General features: G+C 44.9%; 1 protein-coding gene across 1 annotated transcript; it reads right to left on the bottom strand.

The window, feature by feature from the left end:
- Positions 1-939: 939 nt before the first annotated feature.
- On the bottom strand, positions 940-7,215 carry LOC129117287 (regucalcin-like). Its single transcript, XM_054627870.2, has 6 exons — positions 7,050-7,215; positions 6,426-6,608; positions 5,013-5,228; positions 3,448-3,579; positions 2,675-2,829; positions 940-990 (listed from the first exon to the last, which is right to left on the bottom strand). The coding sequence occupies exons 1-6, from the start codon at positions 7,213-7,215 to the stop codon at positions 940-942; spliced, it is 903 nt and encodes a 300-aa protein (XP_054483845.1).
- Positions 7,216-15,578: the final 8,363 nt, after the last annotated feature.

Below are 15,578 nucleotides of genomic sequence, written 5' to 3'. Positions count from 1 at the left end.
CTAAAGGGAAAAAGGGGGAAAATACTTGAAATGGGAGTGGATGAGCACCAGAAGAAAGGGGAACAAGACGGTGAGGCCATGGGTACATTAAGGCTGTAAAACAAAGGGAAGTTCAAGTGTGTGTGTATGTGTGTAAATATCACCCCTGAAAGGACAACTCCACCAAGCATCCATGTTTGGTATTCCAGGCTGTCCTGGTGGGTCACAGCCTGTGTGTGCATTGAATGTGTGTGATCAGGCAGTTCTTTCAAGGTAACATCTGAATGCAGAGGAAAAATCATCTGTAAGCATTTCTTTAACTGTAGTTGTGTAGTTTATTTTCAGCAGCCTAAGGGGTGTCCTAAAGACAGGACAGCCTGGAAAAAGGCTAATGAGGATGGAAAAACGGACACTACAAATAGATCTGATCATTAAAGGAAAAAAAACCAAACAAAACAAAAACAACAACAACAACAACAAAAAAAAAACCAAACCCCAAAAAAAAAAAAAACAAGGAACCTCGGGAATCAGGGAATCCTGCAGCAGAGGAACAATCCAGTTCAAGACATCAATCTTTAAAATGTTTATTAAAATCTGCCATATTGTTGCTGGTGCATCACTGTAACATGAGGAGTCAGATTCTGCTTTGGGAACAGCACAGACTTGAAAATCCAGAGCTGGTCATCAGAAAGTTCAGCAAAACTATGCTTGAGCATTTAAAGGTTTATGGAAAGTCACAAAAGCTACCAAGGTGTAACACAGATTAACTTTACCTCTCTAACCTATTGCATCAAGCCACAGGCCCACAGAAGAAGAAATATCTTCAACTCCAAATAAGCACACTCACAAATGTGGGCTTAGAAATCTTCACACAAATAAATTCTGTAGTTCATTTGACTTCTTCCAATCAGATTTACTACAAGATGGAAGCATTTCTCCTTTGCTGTTTAGTGTCGAGGTTCAAGCAGCATAGAAGTTCTGTGGGATCCCTTTCACACCCAGGCCGGTTATCTGTTTTAAAAAATTAAAAATTAAAATATAAAAGAAAGGAAACAATGTAGTGAAAACATTCAAACACTGTAGAGCAAATATCATAGCAACAGACTACTAGGTGGAGGGTCCCCTGCTTCAAGAGGAGACCAAAAGGAGTCACTACTTGGAGGTCTTCCAAACTCTTTAACATCACTAAGATTATCAAGCACTACTCAATAATTTTGCTAATTTAAATGTTATCTGTGGCCCTTGCATGTAGTCCTTATCTTCAAAACAATTCATAGTAATTTTTAACATGCTTTGCCCATGCAAGACAAATGTGAGTTTGGAAAACACCAATTCCCTTGTGGAACTGGAGAACTCTATAACAAAACAAAGAAAAATGCTTATTTAATCCTCCTGTGGACTTCTAATGTGTGATGCTTGAATATATCAGTTCTCAGCCATGAAATATCTGCCCTAAGCACTGCTTTCAACAGGAGTGTCCCAGATCCCATGAACAGATCTCCATCCCTCCTGTAACATGTCTTCATCCTGTGGCCAAACTGATAAAAGACTTTGGTCTGGGTTGATGGCAATTGCTAAGAACTGCATTTTATTCTCCTGAAGTACTTTTTGCTAATGGAGTGAAGAAAAATGAAGAGAGAAACAAGTTCCAGATTCAAGAGCCCCAGACAAAAAAGTTTTTAAAAAGTAGCAATCATTTTTTGTTGGAATCTGGAATGTAGGGAATTCTCAGAACTTTAGGCCTGTAAGGCAAAGCTTAGAATTAAACAGAGGATTTGATTTGAGACCTTAGAAAAGGTTTCCAAACTTAAGTGCTAGAAATGAGAATGTGGATTTATAATTTAAAGTAGAGACACGTTAAGCTAAGTAGAGGAAAGTTTAGAGTTTTAGAGTACAGTATTATAGATTTATATATCAAAACATGAATAGCTAAGAAAGCTTACATTGTAACATGAATCCATAAGAAAAAATATTTAAAGATTAAATCAAAAACATACATATCCCTGTTAACAGTGTTTTATTAGTTAATAAATCCTTAGAAGATCTTATAACTAAGTCTCGTGACCTTCTAAACCATGTGGTGAAGATGTGAGCCAAACTTACCCTTCCTACCTATGTAGAAGATGAAAAAAATAAATCACATCATATAAAAAACCTCAGAAAACCCATTTCTAACTCATTCAAAATTCCTTCAAATCCTCACAATTTTTAACAGACAAAAAAAATCCTAAAAGGATGGAGATGCAAAATTTTGCCCTGGTAAATTTAAAGGAGAAATATCTTCTGTAAACATTTAGATTTCCTGGCACAATTAAAAACTGAGAAGTAAGAGAATGAAATTTGCAAAAGGGATTCAATTATAGTAAGAGATAAAAGCAACACCTTGCAGTGTACTACAGAACACACTATCCATATGGCAGATCCATACCCACTCACTGCCTTCAGATCCTCACCAGCCAGCTTTGGCCAACCCAGATATCAACACTATAACTTGTAATTTCTCCATCCAAGTCTTCCTTCCAAGTGCATGAGCAGCTCTGCAAAAGCAGCTGGGCCTGGCTGGAGGACAAGCTATGCACCTGGAGCAGCTCATGAGGTGAGTGGGATGAGCAAGGGCAGCTGGGGCCACCTCACTCCCAGAACACGAGGCTTGGCAGGTCTGATGTACAGAAAGAAAGAAATAAAATCTGCTCACCTTGAAAATTTCTCCTGCATGAGGTTCCTTGGCTAAGGTGGCCTCGTCCAGTCCATCATATGCAGAAGTCACATACATTTCTGAGTAGTCTTTTCCACCAAAGCAGCAAGAGGTGATCCTTGGAGTAGGCAGCCTCACAGTTTGGATTCTTTTTCCTGGGAAAAATGTGCAATTGTTTTCTAATGTTCATTTTTTAGGAAGCATGTAATTATGAATATACTATTAGTACACATGGCACAGATGTGACATTACTCAGAAGGCACCTCCCCTTCAGACAGAGACCACATCCTAAAGGACAGTTTGTGGGGAAATCAAATTATTTCATCTGCCTCATTTCTAACTATTTTTCAGGCTCTCCCCTGCATCTGCGAGGCTTCATTTCCTTTTCTCTAAACAAAGCAGTACGGTGTGTGAGCTCAGGAAGGGCAGGGACACCTAGCTTGGGATGGATGTTGTTCCTTAAAGCATTTTCCAGTTAAACATTTCAACACTGAGAAAAATTATATGCAGCATTTTGTGGGGGTTTTTTTATAGTGGCATTATTAAGAAGAGTGTGCTGCAGTTCATCAGCCAATGATGGGAGCAGGGGTACCTGACACTGGAGGCAGCACAGGGAGCTGCACTCTTTACATGATCAGAGCCTGAGCCAGCCATGCTCTTGGCAACCTATGGGGCAGAAATGGGCAATTCTTTTCACCTTATCTCCCCTTTAAACCATTCCCCCTGCTGCCATTCCCCTTACATTTATATGCACAAACTGGTGGAGGCCCTACCTGTCTCCGGGTCGATGCGGATGACTCTGCCACCATCAATACAGGCCACCCAGAGCTTCCCTTCTGCATCTATGCACATCCCATCAGGCATTTGCTCCTCTTTTTCCAGGTGGTACAAAAGCTTTGGGCAGGCTGCAGGAAGAGTTACAAAGGTGATGTTTTGTGGGCTGCTACCCATTCTGTATCAGACCCCAGTCTAACCTCTTCCATGCCCTTGCAAACAGCTACGTTCATTTTCTGTGAGAAAGACATGATGCAAAATGTCTTTCTGCAGATGTGTTAAAAGCCTAATTCAGCCTGGCAGGGACAAGTCCCCAGCACAGACATTTCAGTATGGGATTGTACCAAATTAGTACTCCTGTTATTTTACCAAGAGAAGAGAACAAAATGCCCCCATCTCTCTTGTTAACCCACCTGCTGCCTGCCACAACACAGCTGCTGCAAGTGCAGTAACTTTTCCTGGACCTTTATTGGTCGTGTCACATAAATAATTACCTGCATTTAAACATTGGTGATAAGCAATCTCTCCTAGCAAAAGATCAAAAACCTTACTTTTGAATGGCCAACCAAGCAACCAGTTTTGATTAAACCTGGACACCAGCTCATGGTCAGGGATGCAGTGCAGATATGTTGGTGAGCAGTCAGGTTCATGGAGCAGGGTCCATGGGTCACAATCACCTGCTCTGACCCACCCAGCACCTTCTGGTCATTACACTACTCAAGAATCAACAGCTGTGAACATAAAGCCAAGCCTAGGAAGCTCAAACATGTTACTTTTTTATATTTGCAGGGGGAAATGTTGCATTATATCCTCTTTTGAAATCTTACATCCTAAAATCTGTAGAAAGAGATGTTCTCAACAAAATGAAATCTGAGTGAATGCAATTACTTTGTGTGATTTTCATCTGTGATTACCCAAAGTCTGCACTCTTTAAAGTACAAAGGCAGTTCAGACATTTAAATTCCTGTGGAGTATATCAGCTTGATACAGCATGAAAATATTTCAAAGAGTTTTGAAATTAGGTTAGATCCATTTTGCTTACACTTAAATTTAGTTCCTTGCAGATACAATAAAAATGTTTATCCATAAAATGAACTTAAGTTAAATTTGAAAACATCTTAATTTCAGAAATTTGGTTGGGAAAACTGTCACAATGACAGCTTGATCCTCTGAGTACCTTTCTGTGAAATACATACATGCATGTTCTCCACTTGTATTTATGGAGCTAGTACAATCAAAGGAATTCCAGTAGATGGCACTCAAGAATAAATACCATCCTAAAAGCTCTTTCTCATTCTGCAGTGTAAATGGCTTCTTCCCTGCAACTCCTTGTATTGGTCTAAGTATGAGCCATGTCTCCAGATGAAAGAAAGCTGAAAGACTGTCAAAACTTTGTTCACCAAATACACCTGCTGAGTAAATTTGAGGAACATCACAGCCAGCTGACAAGCTGTAACCAGAAGATATGAGATCTGTCAAATAAATCCCTGCATCTCACAGGCCCAGGTCTTGCTGCAGACAGAGCAGTGGCACTACTTGTCACCAAATTTAAAAGCATGCGTACCAATCTTTCCAGTGTGCACATCGTAGCTGAAGGCATGGACAGCGTATGACAGGCTGTCGATGTGGAAGAAGGTCCTGTGGTCCAGGGACCAATCCAGACCATTGGAGATGTCCAACTGGTCTAGCTGTTTTATTACTGAGTGGTCAGGGAAGAGGGTATAGAGAGCTCCTTGCCGCCTCGCTCGGACCCCTGGTGCCGTCTCTTCAGCCATTGTGCCTGAAATGGAAGTGGGAGCACTGGTTAGAAAGTAGAAGCTTGCTCCTCGTGTTTGATCAAAAACCTTCTCTAAGTGTTACCAAGAGGTTCTAGGGAGAATCACAGGATTGTGATTTTTTTTCTTTTCTTCCTAAAAAGAAAATAACAGGTTGCCAAGAGAAGTTGTGGATGTCCCATGCCTTGGAAGTGTTCAAGGCCAGGTTGGATGGAGCTTTGAGCGACCTGATCTAGTGGAAGGTGTCTCTGCCCACAACAGGGAGATTGGAACTACATGGTCTTAAGGGTCCCTTCCAACCCAAACCATTCTATGATTCTACAATTCTGCAATCCTATGGTGAAAGAGACTAATAGGTCCTGTCAGATTGATGAGGAAGAGCAAAAGGAGCAGATGAGGGGCAGCTGCCTCCCACAGAGCAGATCCTGGCCAATGAAAGGATGCTACTGCATTGCCATGAGGTTTAAGTCATAGACATCAAAGACCCAAAGGACCACCAGGACACATCCCAGGGGGTTGAGTTTTTGCTCACAGCAGAAGTTGAGATGCAGGCAGGCATCAATCATATGCTGTTTTTGTTGTTGCTCTTTGTAGGCTACTTTCATAATTTAAATGGGCTGTGACCATTAAAATACAGGTGCACACCATGTGCCTGAGAGCATTGTTCAAACAATTCTTGAACTCTGTTGGGCTTTGTGCCATCACTGCTTCCCTGGGGAGCTTGTTCCAGTGCCTGACCACCCTGTGGGTGAAGACCTTTTACACAATGTACAACCTCAACCTCCTTCTTGCCTTCAGGAGGCTGAGGATCTCCCCCCCATATCCTTGTTTTTCACAGGCTAACCAAGAGAGGCTGCACATAATGGGTGCAAGCTGCAGCTCATGTTCTGCTCTAGAAGCTGCATCCTTCTCTATATTTCCAGAAAAAAACCCACATACATGAGCCCTTCACTGGCTTTTCCATGAAGGCAGTTGTTTGAAAAACACCTTCCACCAAGTAGGGGAGCCTTCCTGTCAGATAGCCCCTGTCAACAGCTTCTGTCCTCATCTAGGTCAGAAGATGTAGAGTCCCCTGTCCGCCTCCACTAGGCAGTAACCAAGCAGAGCATTCACAAGACAGGGAATAAATAAAAATATCTTATATAAAATACACTATAATTAGTTTCCCTTTGCTCCAGGGGAAATTTCTGCCAGGAGCTTACCAGCAAAAAACCTCCCCTTTGGATCCACTTTCCCATCATTGAACCTGTTGTTGGGTTTATCCTGCTCGAGCTCGAGGATGGTGGTGACTGCCTGGGTGTCCCAGTCCAGGAAGGCAAACCTGGTCCCCAGGGTGATGACATAGCCCCCACACTGCCGCAGAGCCACTGAGCTGACACGGGCATCTGTGGGGGAGAGAGAGCAGAGGATGAAAGGCAGCTCTGGGGCCATCACTCAGCCTTTACCAAGAGCATCTGGGCTTGACCGGGACATCCCTGGCCAGGAAAGGCTGAGCTGATGCTAAGAGCCTTCTCCCCTGGGATTGTTAGCACATCTCACTGGCTCCATGTTCCATGGATTTTTCCACCTTCTAGGAGGGCACAGCCATTAGGACTGTTCCTTTTTCTCTGAAGGTCCCAAATGAAACATGCATTCCCATTCAGGCTTATCAGGGGCAACATGTGCACTCTACTTGGCTGGCTTAGGCCACACTGTGCTCAGCAACACGTTGTGGGAAGATAGGGAGTGTGGTCCCATGAGAGACCACCAACCTGCAGGACTCCTACCAGGAGGGGTGGATGGGACAGACAGAGTCCCAGGATGAAGCAGTGAGTGTGGACTCTTACCCACAGACACGCTCTGCACCTCATTGGTGACTGGGCTCCAGCGGCAAACTTTCTGAGAGTTGATGTCTACGTAGACAAGTGCATTCTCCCTTTCCTCCCAGACTGGGCACTCTCCCATCCGGTTCTTCTCCTTCACAACAGACTCGATTTTGATGGAGGAAGACATGGTCTGAGGGGAAGTTAATAATAGATGTAATTAAAAGCTCTTATGTGAATTTTTCCATGCCTACAAAATTGAAAAGTAGAGGTTGTAAATAGCAAAGCACTCCAAATCCCACATGAACAAAGTAATTTAGGAGGTTCTTATGACATTTCCATGGCCTCATAGCTGGAACTGAGCTTGAGGTGCCAAAGCTTCTCCTTACCAAAACTTTCCTAAACCCCAGCTGCTGATGAGGCACGTGTCTCCAGGCACAGGAGGGCTAGGGCTATGGCCCTAAGCTGGAACCAAGCTGCTGTCTGGAGATCCATGATCCTAAGGGTCCCCCTGACCACAGGGAGGGATCAGAAGGCAGCAGCACCAATGAGTGGTGGATCAATCTTTTTGTGGAAAATCAAGGCTCTGCCCTATTAACACAAGTGAATTGATTTCCTCCACAGGAAGACATTTACACACCCACAGCACCACACACCCACCACTCCACTTTGCCGCAGAAGCCACTACACAACAAATGCCTGTTCCCACACCAAGTCAGTGAGAATATGCAAATACTGAGGAAGGCTCCTGCCTTTGAAATTCTACTGCTTTGTTTTCCCTCTAAGCATTTCCTCTTCATCAGCTCCCTCAGCGGCCCAGCTTCATCTCCAACCCCTGCTGCACACTCCAAATTTTGCCCAATGCCAAGCTCTGGGGTGTGATTACCCCAGCTGCTGCTTGGGGCGGCCAAAGCCACCAGTGAAGCTCCCATTCCATATGCCTGCATCTGCCAGAAGTTGTTCATGCTCTGGCTACCCTTCGCAGCAGGGTGCTTGCAGGGACATCAGTCAATCAGCCACAGCTGGTTGACACCCACACATGGTGCACAACCCACCAGTTTTATGTCCAGTACCCACTGATGTCCTCCAAAACACAGATCTCATCCCTTCCCTGACCTTGCTGTGCGGTGGGAAGTGAGCAATAACCTCCACATTGAGCTCTTACAAAAGAAAGGGGCCCACTCAGTGCCTCAGTCACCCCTAATGGAGCCGCCTCCGCTGCGGCACCCGCTGGCCTCAGCACATTTTTTCCACAGATTGGGAGATAATTCTTGGGAGGCAGCCAATCCCTGACAAAACATCAATCCCGGGGATTACTGTCTTCAAGTGGGTATTGTTTCCTAGTAGGTGAGCCCATGATAAGGTGTACAAATAATTAATTAGCATTAATGTCCTTCAAAATACGTGGGAAGAGCCAGCCAATCCCTGTGAGTGGAAATGCCAGGGCTGAGGGATATGGGATCTTTCCTACAATGAGTCACATCACCAAGTTTCAAACAACCCATCTATCAAATATATCCTTCTCCCTTCCAAAATACCCTGGCCACAAGAGGCTGGGCAGCAAACTGTTCCACGCAGGAAAAGAGCATCTAAAGCATAAATGAAGATACACAACAAGATGCCAAGTTTTAACCTCCAGAAACCTGTTAAACAGTGCTTGAGCTGGAGGAGTGAGTTTCTTGTGGGTTAACGCTTTGTGTCATGTGGCTGCCATATGTGGGACCCGAGGCTTGGAGAGACAATGCTGACTTTATTGTACCATGGTCTGGGAAGCACAGAGCTGTTCTCACCCCTGTGGGAAAACATGAGTTCGGCAGCAGCCCGGCAGCACAGTGGTTCCTGCAGAGGCAGAAAGCCTCCAGATCTGCAGCAGCCAGTGTGTATTTGTCTTGTCAGCTGTTTTATCGACCCAACCAAGCCTTATTAAACCCTTCTTTTCCCACCAGCTCCTGTTTCATTTACATGCCCCTTGTCCAACTTCTGCAACACCAAAACAGGGGCCTGGCAGATAAGCCGTAGTGAAATACTGATTCACAGACCCATCCCACATGCCACATGAGGAGTACACAATCACACCACTGCCAGCTGTTTCACAAGGCACAGGCAGGGGAGAAACCATCCTGCCTGCACCAGCTGCCTGCTTCCCCCTCTCCTGCTCCCCCAGTGATGCTGCAGAGACCTGCCCTGTCCCATGGACCCTCAGAGCACATCCACCTTCCCTGACTGCACATTCAGCCACAGCACCCTTCCCCTCTGCCAAAGAAATAACTCCTGTGTGTCACTCCTGCTGTGGAGGTTCCCATAATGGTGAATATTGTGGCTCAAATCATCCTCACCCCTCCCTGTTTTTAAGAAGAAGGCAATTAGAAGGGAAGGTCTGTGTTTTGCTAGCTGAGGTTTCACTAATTTTTACTAGCAGCTGAAAATGGAGGCTTTTAACAGGAAGGACCATCCAACCCTAACTGGCAGCATTGCCTCCAAAAGAGTTTCCACAAGCTGTGAGGGACTCAGCCCTGGTCCTACCCAGTCCCCGTCCCCCCTCTGCTCAGTGCTCTGCTCATTTCCTGCCATGCCCTCCCTGCTGGCACCCCAGGGAACTATACAGCACTAACATTTCACCAAACACAGCATCTCAGAGGGAAAAATGAGGAAATGACCCCCAAAAACCCAGTTCAAAATATCCCAGCATAAGCTGTCCCCAAGAATCCTGCCACCTGGGCACCTTTATCTGTGGCACCTTGCACCCTGCTTGGTACAGCACTGATGAGAGAGAGCATGCAAGGAAAGATGAGAAATTCCAAGCAAAATCACCACCAGAGATGAGCATGCAAGGAAAGACAAGAAATTCCAAGCAAAATCACCAAATACTTCTGTAATCTCCCGAAGCAAAATCCCTGCAGAAAAAATCATCACATTCACCCTGCCTATATCCTCTTTCCAACATTTTGTTGGCTTTGCAGCCTCCTGGACTCATGCAGAAGGGATGGACAGGTGTCACTGAAACATCTTCCAAGTTAAATTGTTACACTCTTTAACTGGTAAAAGTTACCAGAATTTGGAGACCATAAGAAAATTTTCCTGTTAGGAATAAAAAATGAATGTAAAAACATCCTGTCTGCTCTAGAAACTAAACCCTCTCTCTGGCAGCCATTTGAAAAGAGCCTTTCTAGACCTCTGTCCACATTCCTTTTCAAATCATCTGCACAAAAGTTGGTCATTTCAGTACCCCTAAAAAGATACAGTTAAAATACAAATGAATGACTGACATTAAAAGTTTTTTTTGCTGTTTCCTTCCCTCTCTCCCTCCCATGCAAACATGCATAATTTCATTTTTAATGACCCTTCAAATAAGCAGGCAGACAGCTAAAACTTTTAATGTACACTCGAGCAACCATCCGCATAAACCAGAGAATTTTCAGAACCCCTTTCCCCTCAGTCAAACAGCTGAATATCTTTACCAAGCTGGAGGACACCTATGCGAAACTCTGCAGCTCATCACACCAACGCACCTGCTGAGGAAAATATTGCAAGCCCTGGCTTGGTGCCTCTTTTCCAGCACTGGTCCAATGAAACTGGCTGCTGTTTCCAGCGATGGTTAAAAATGTGCACCAGTTGATGTTATCTGCATGGAGCAGGTAACCCTTTACATTTTGTATTCAGTCAGCAGTCACATGAATGATGAGGCAGGGACCAAAGCCTTTCTGAATGGTCTGGTTTGCAGTGCCAGCAGCAGGACATGTGATAGAGAAAAATCCTTGCTCAGTATTTTTCTCATGTCAGGAGAGTGTGAGAGGGAAACTGAGGCGTTGCACCATTCAGTTGCCCCAAGGGCTAGCTCAGTCTTCCAAAATTTAGGGTGCTGAAAGGGGAAGGTTAATGAAAGATGCGAGGGAGGGTTTTGTAGTATTCTGATAAAGAAAAAAATATCGTTGTGATTAATCACAACAATAAGGCCTATTATCATCTTTAAGACTTGGCTCCTACTCCCAGCTGTGCCACAAGCTTCTTGTGTGTGAAGTCACCGGGCTCCTCACCTCTAGCATGCAAAGCCTGATCCCACTTTGGCAAAAAGCTCCAAGCTGCTGCCTGTAGCACACACAGGGCAGAACTTTTATCAGGCAGTCTCAGCAACTGCCATGGATGCTGCAGGATGGTGATGTCTTGCCTGGCTTTTATTTTCCTCCTTTGACATTTGCCTTCTTTTTCTGTCTGTGGGAGGCCAAGGTGGAAGATGCCAAGTGCCTTCTGTCACCCAGCCCTGCTCAGCAGAGGGAGGTGATGGCAGGGCCAGCAAGGCGGGGACAAGGCAGGCTTGCCATGGGGACAGGGACCAAGCTGGGCAGTGAGCCAGAGAGACCACCAGAGTTTTGGTGACAGGGCCACACTCAGCAAGGGCAGAAGTCACTTGGGAGAAATCAGCCCCAGTCCAGCATGCAGGAACAATGCATTTCTTTATTTGTGAAAGACTTTATTGAACTCTGTAATTTGATGTTCAAATGATTCACAGGATGAACACGTTTCCCTGATAAGCAAGTAGACAAGATAGATGTATTATCCTACCATCAATAGTCACCATCAATCCACATTCAGAGATTAAAAAATTACAGCCCTAAGATATAAACAAATTCAAACATTTCTAGGAAAAAGCCAGATACATTTCCAAGTCAAACTCCTTCCACAATCACTGTATTACAACAACGTGATTCTGGGTGCCTTGAGGACCCTTCTGAGATATCCTTGGCCTCCAATGGCTCCATCTCATCTCTGCACAAACCCTTAGCCCCTGCTTGCTCTCAGAAAAAATATTATGTTACTCTGCTTTCTTTTTCATAACCTAGATGAGAACTTCAAGGGGAGGTTCAAGTAGAACAGTAGGCATGTTTTTCACAGCATTTTCAGCTGGAAGACACATTCAAAAGGAAAATTCTGGCTTATGATAATTTTCACTGAAAATTAATTTTCATCTGGAAAAAAAACCCCTGAGAAATATAAGTTATCTTGTTTTCTGCAAAATATTTCACAAAGCATTTTCTCTAAATGGATTTTGGAGGAGAAAACCACATTTTCCACACAGCTTTTCACTTCTGGTGACTTGGCTTCCCCATCATAGGCTGCAGCTACGTAAAACCAAGTGAGGCAGAGGGACAAAGAATTCACCTTGCTGCAAATGAAAACACCAAACGTGCAGCTTGCTGGGTGAGCAGCTTGGATGCTGCATCATCAGTGGCACAGGAAGGACAGCAGCTGGGAAAATTATACCAGAACACATCTCTCTAATTTATTCATGTGGCTGCAAATGCTCTGGGGATGCCCCTGACACATTTTGCACCATCTCTTATTCCGACCCTGACCACTTCTAGGCTACCAACACAATTACCACATCTCCCACTCTGCCATTTCAACATCCCACATGTCTGCCTTTCCAGAAGCCAGTCACTTTAGGAAGAGACATATCTCAAAGGTTTTGTAGGTGTTGTTGATGAGTGGTGCAGCTCTGCAGTAGCAGGTGCATGTATTTGCTAGACAGCAGCTTTTCTATTAATTGTTTCCACAACATAAAGAGCCTGGCCCTGCCATGCACTTTGTTTGTTTCTAATGTTGCTGGGATGCAAAGCAGAACTTTCTAGTGAAGTTGGCCAAAGGCAGCCACGCACCCCTGTACCCCTGGCTGACACTCAACCACTTGTCTCCTCCTGGTGTGGCTTCCTCTCTCTCCTTTCCCACTGCTTTGGTGTCCTCTGATGCAGCTCTTACCCTCTGCTTTTTGTAGTCCCTAGTTTTTATCAACACAGAGTAGTCAGGAGAATACCAAGGCATTATCAAACCACATATTGTGGTACTTAAATAATTGCACTTGTCTTCTGTTCCCCACAGGCATGTGCTCAGACAATAGCTTGGAATTTGTTCTTGTGGCTTTGCAAGTATTTAGTAAATCCATCGCTTCCCTTTTTTTCCCCATAGCTCTCAAAAATATCCTTGTGTTACTTGTTCCCCTTGAGGGTCCATCCCATCATTCATTGCTCTAGAAACTCAACACTGCTTGTTATTTGGTTGTCCTGATCTCTTAAAGTTTTTATGCACCTTTGCAGCTCTTGGAGGAAGAGCCCTCCCTCCAACAGGCAGAGCTAACAAAGACACAGGCCTTAAAAACCCCGGGCAGATACAGGTATAGCTACTCACCCCAGCGATATCCCACCTGACAGCGTGGTCCAAAAGTGAAGCCAAAGCTTATCTTTTCCTGGCTTCACCCTTTCGTAGGAAGGGCCTGGTCCCTCCCTTGTGCTCAAGATGGGAAGAACTGGAGCTCCCCAGGCAGTCAGTGCCGCCTGCTTTTATTCCAGCAGAGCTATTTTGCCAGCAAAGGATTACAAGAGCTTTCTCCAGCTTGGTTGGGAACAACTACGTTTCACCTATGACTATAGATTTTGGTCATGAGGGAAGAAACCCTTGAGGGCTCAGCAGCTGCTCCTCCTGATACAGCCTTTCCTGTCACTGGGTTCTTGCTCAACCCTAATTGAAATCAGTGCTGATCTTTGATCAAAGAGGTGAGCGCCATTAATAAGCGAGGGATTAAACAAAAGTCAGGAAGCCTTCCTAATTGAGGGAACCAGCAACGGCTCAGCTCCAGTTTGCCAGATCCAGCACCCAGTCATGGGACCTGAGTGAAAATATGCCAGCAGCACCAGTTTGGGCTCCTCAGGGCTGGGGTGCAGGAAGCAGCTCCAGCCTCTGCACTGCAGGCTGCACTGGGACGCGTTCCCAGGGCATTTCGGCAGCATTAAAAATGCAACTCTCCTGGCAGAGTTGGCTCTTCCTGCTCATGAGAAGCCCACAAAACCTGTGCAGCAAAGAAGAGTAGGTGCTTTTACTGAAGGGGGAGGTGGCATTCATTTGTAAAATGTCTGCAGCAGCCTATTTTACCTGCCTCTGCTCTCACACTTGCAAAGCAGAAAGAAACATGTTACTCCGACGTTTGCCCAGTGCCACCCATGCACAGCATGGAGGAAGAGGGGCTCCAGCAGCCATGTCCTCCTCCCTGTGGCTCATGGGTGCCTCCGCGCCAACTCTGATAAACCAGTCTTTGACCCAATTTTTCATGCCTGCACAAGATATTGCTCTTTCTTTTCTAATGCAGCAACAACATAAAAAAGATTGGCTTGTTTTTTTGTGTTGTGCTGGCAATCACCTTGCTGCCAGGTGGTGTGAGGGTGTGCACAGGTACAAAACCTCAACAGCAATGGCAGAGGGAGCTTATCTGTGTTTATGCCCACTTATTTTCTGCTGCATCTCTGGATCTCCACTAGTGATCAACCACAGCAGCCCAATAGCATGGTTCCAGAACTACAGGTATCACCAGGTTTGTGACTTTAGTGAGATCAGAGCCCTAAATTTGCTACATTCACCATCTCCCTCAACTCAAGCTTTCTCAGTACTGTGCCTTGAGTAGATTTTAGATTGTGCCTTTAGATTGCCTTGTAGCACAAAATAAATTAAGGATACAGACACTCCAAAGAACAAGGCCCAGCTTCCTTCACTGCCTCATGCTCATCCACACTGAAGTGCAGCTGCTCAAATCTTTTTTTTTTCCAGCTGCCAGGACAGATCCCTGCATGATTTAAAGAGGGGAAACAGTAATGTGCACAAAATAATCTTTGAACCCTTGGATCAAAGCAGCATCAGGGCCTTGGTGGGCAACTGATTCACCCACTACACACTCGAGGGCACAGCCAACACAAGATGATCCATCAGAAACTAACTGCAACAAGCCTGCAGAAATGGCAAACCATTATGTGCAGATTCTTGGAGCTACCTAGAGAGAAAATGCACTGCCACAGGCTCACTTGGCAGTCACTTGGTGGGTTACCCTCACACAGCAGGATGGGGACACACAGCTATTCCACCTGCAGATGGAGGTGCACTAACATGGGAACAGGTAACATTCCAAGAGCAAAATTCTGCAGTATGAAATCCAACTGAGATACATCACAGTGGCTGCAGCACATACAGGCCTGAAGTTAAAGGCAAAAATGCAATCCAGTGAGTAAGTTTTCATTCACAACAGGTGGTGTGAAGAAATTGCAATAGATCTTCCCTTTCCTTCACACTTGTAAAAGCAGTGGCTTTTTGGGCATGTAGGCCTGCCTCGCCTCTCTGTACTCTGGGGGAGGTTGATTCTGGAGGAGGTATGTGCAGGTTGTGCTGTATGCCCAAACAGCCAAGAATACCCAATGTTTTCCTGTGATCATGGATGTCCCCAGAACAGGCCAAGGTGTTCAAAGGATAGAAAAACATATGGTTCTTGACTCCAAAATTTTGGGTTTATATATAATAAAATGAGCAACATGGTAACAGGCACTGGGGAGAGAGAGTGATAAGTTCCAGCCAGAGTTAATTTAAGCACAGCCGCAGCTGAGGCCTGTTAGAAGGAAGTTGCAGATGCAGTGAGAGGTATTAATGTTTCAATTGTTGGGAACATCATAAGACAAATGAAGTTACAGTTAAAACAGTGGTAGGACCTCCAAAAGGCATTTTATGAGGAACTTCAAAAATATG

This window comes from Agelaius phoeniceus, chromosome 2, assembly GCF_051311805.1.
Source record: "Agelaius phoeniceus isolate bAgePho1 chromosome 2, bAgePho1.hap1, whole genome shotgun sequence".
Lineage (NCBI taxonomy): Eukaryota > Metazoa > Chordata > Aves > Passeriformes > Icteridae > Agelaius > Agelaius phoeniceus.
Note: the sequence above shows the minus strand (reverse complement) of the source record. Positions and strands in the feature narration are given on the sequence as shown.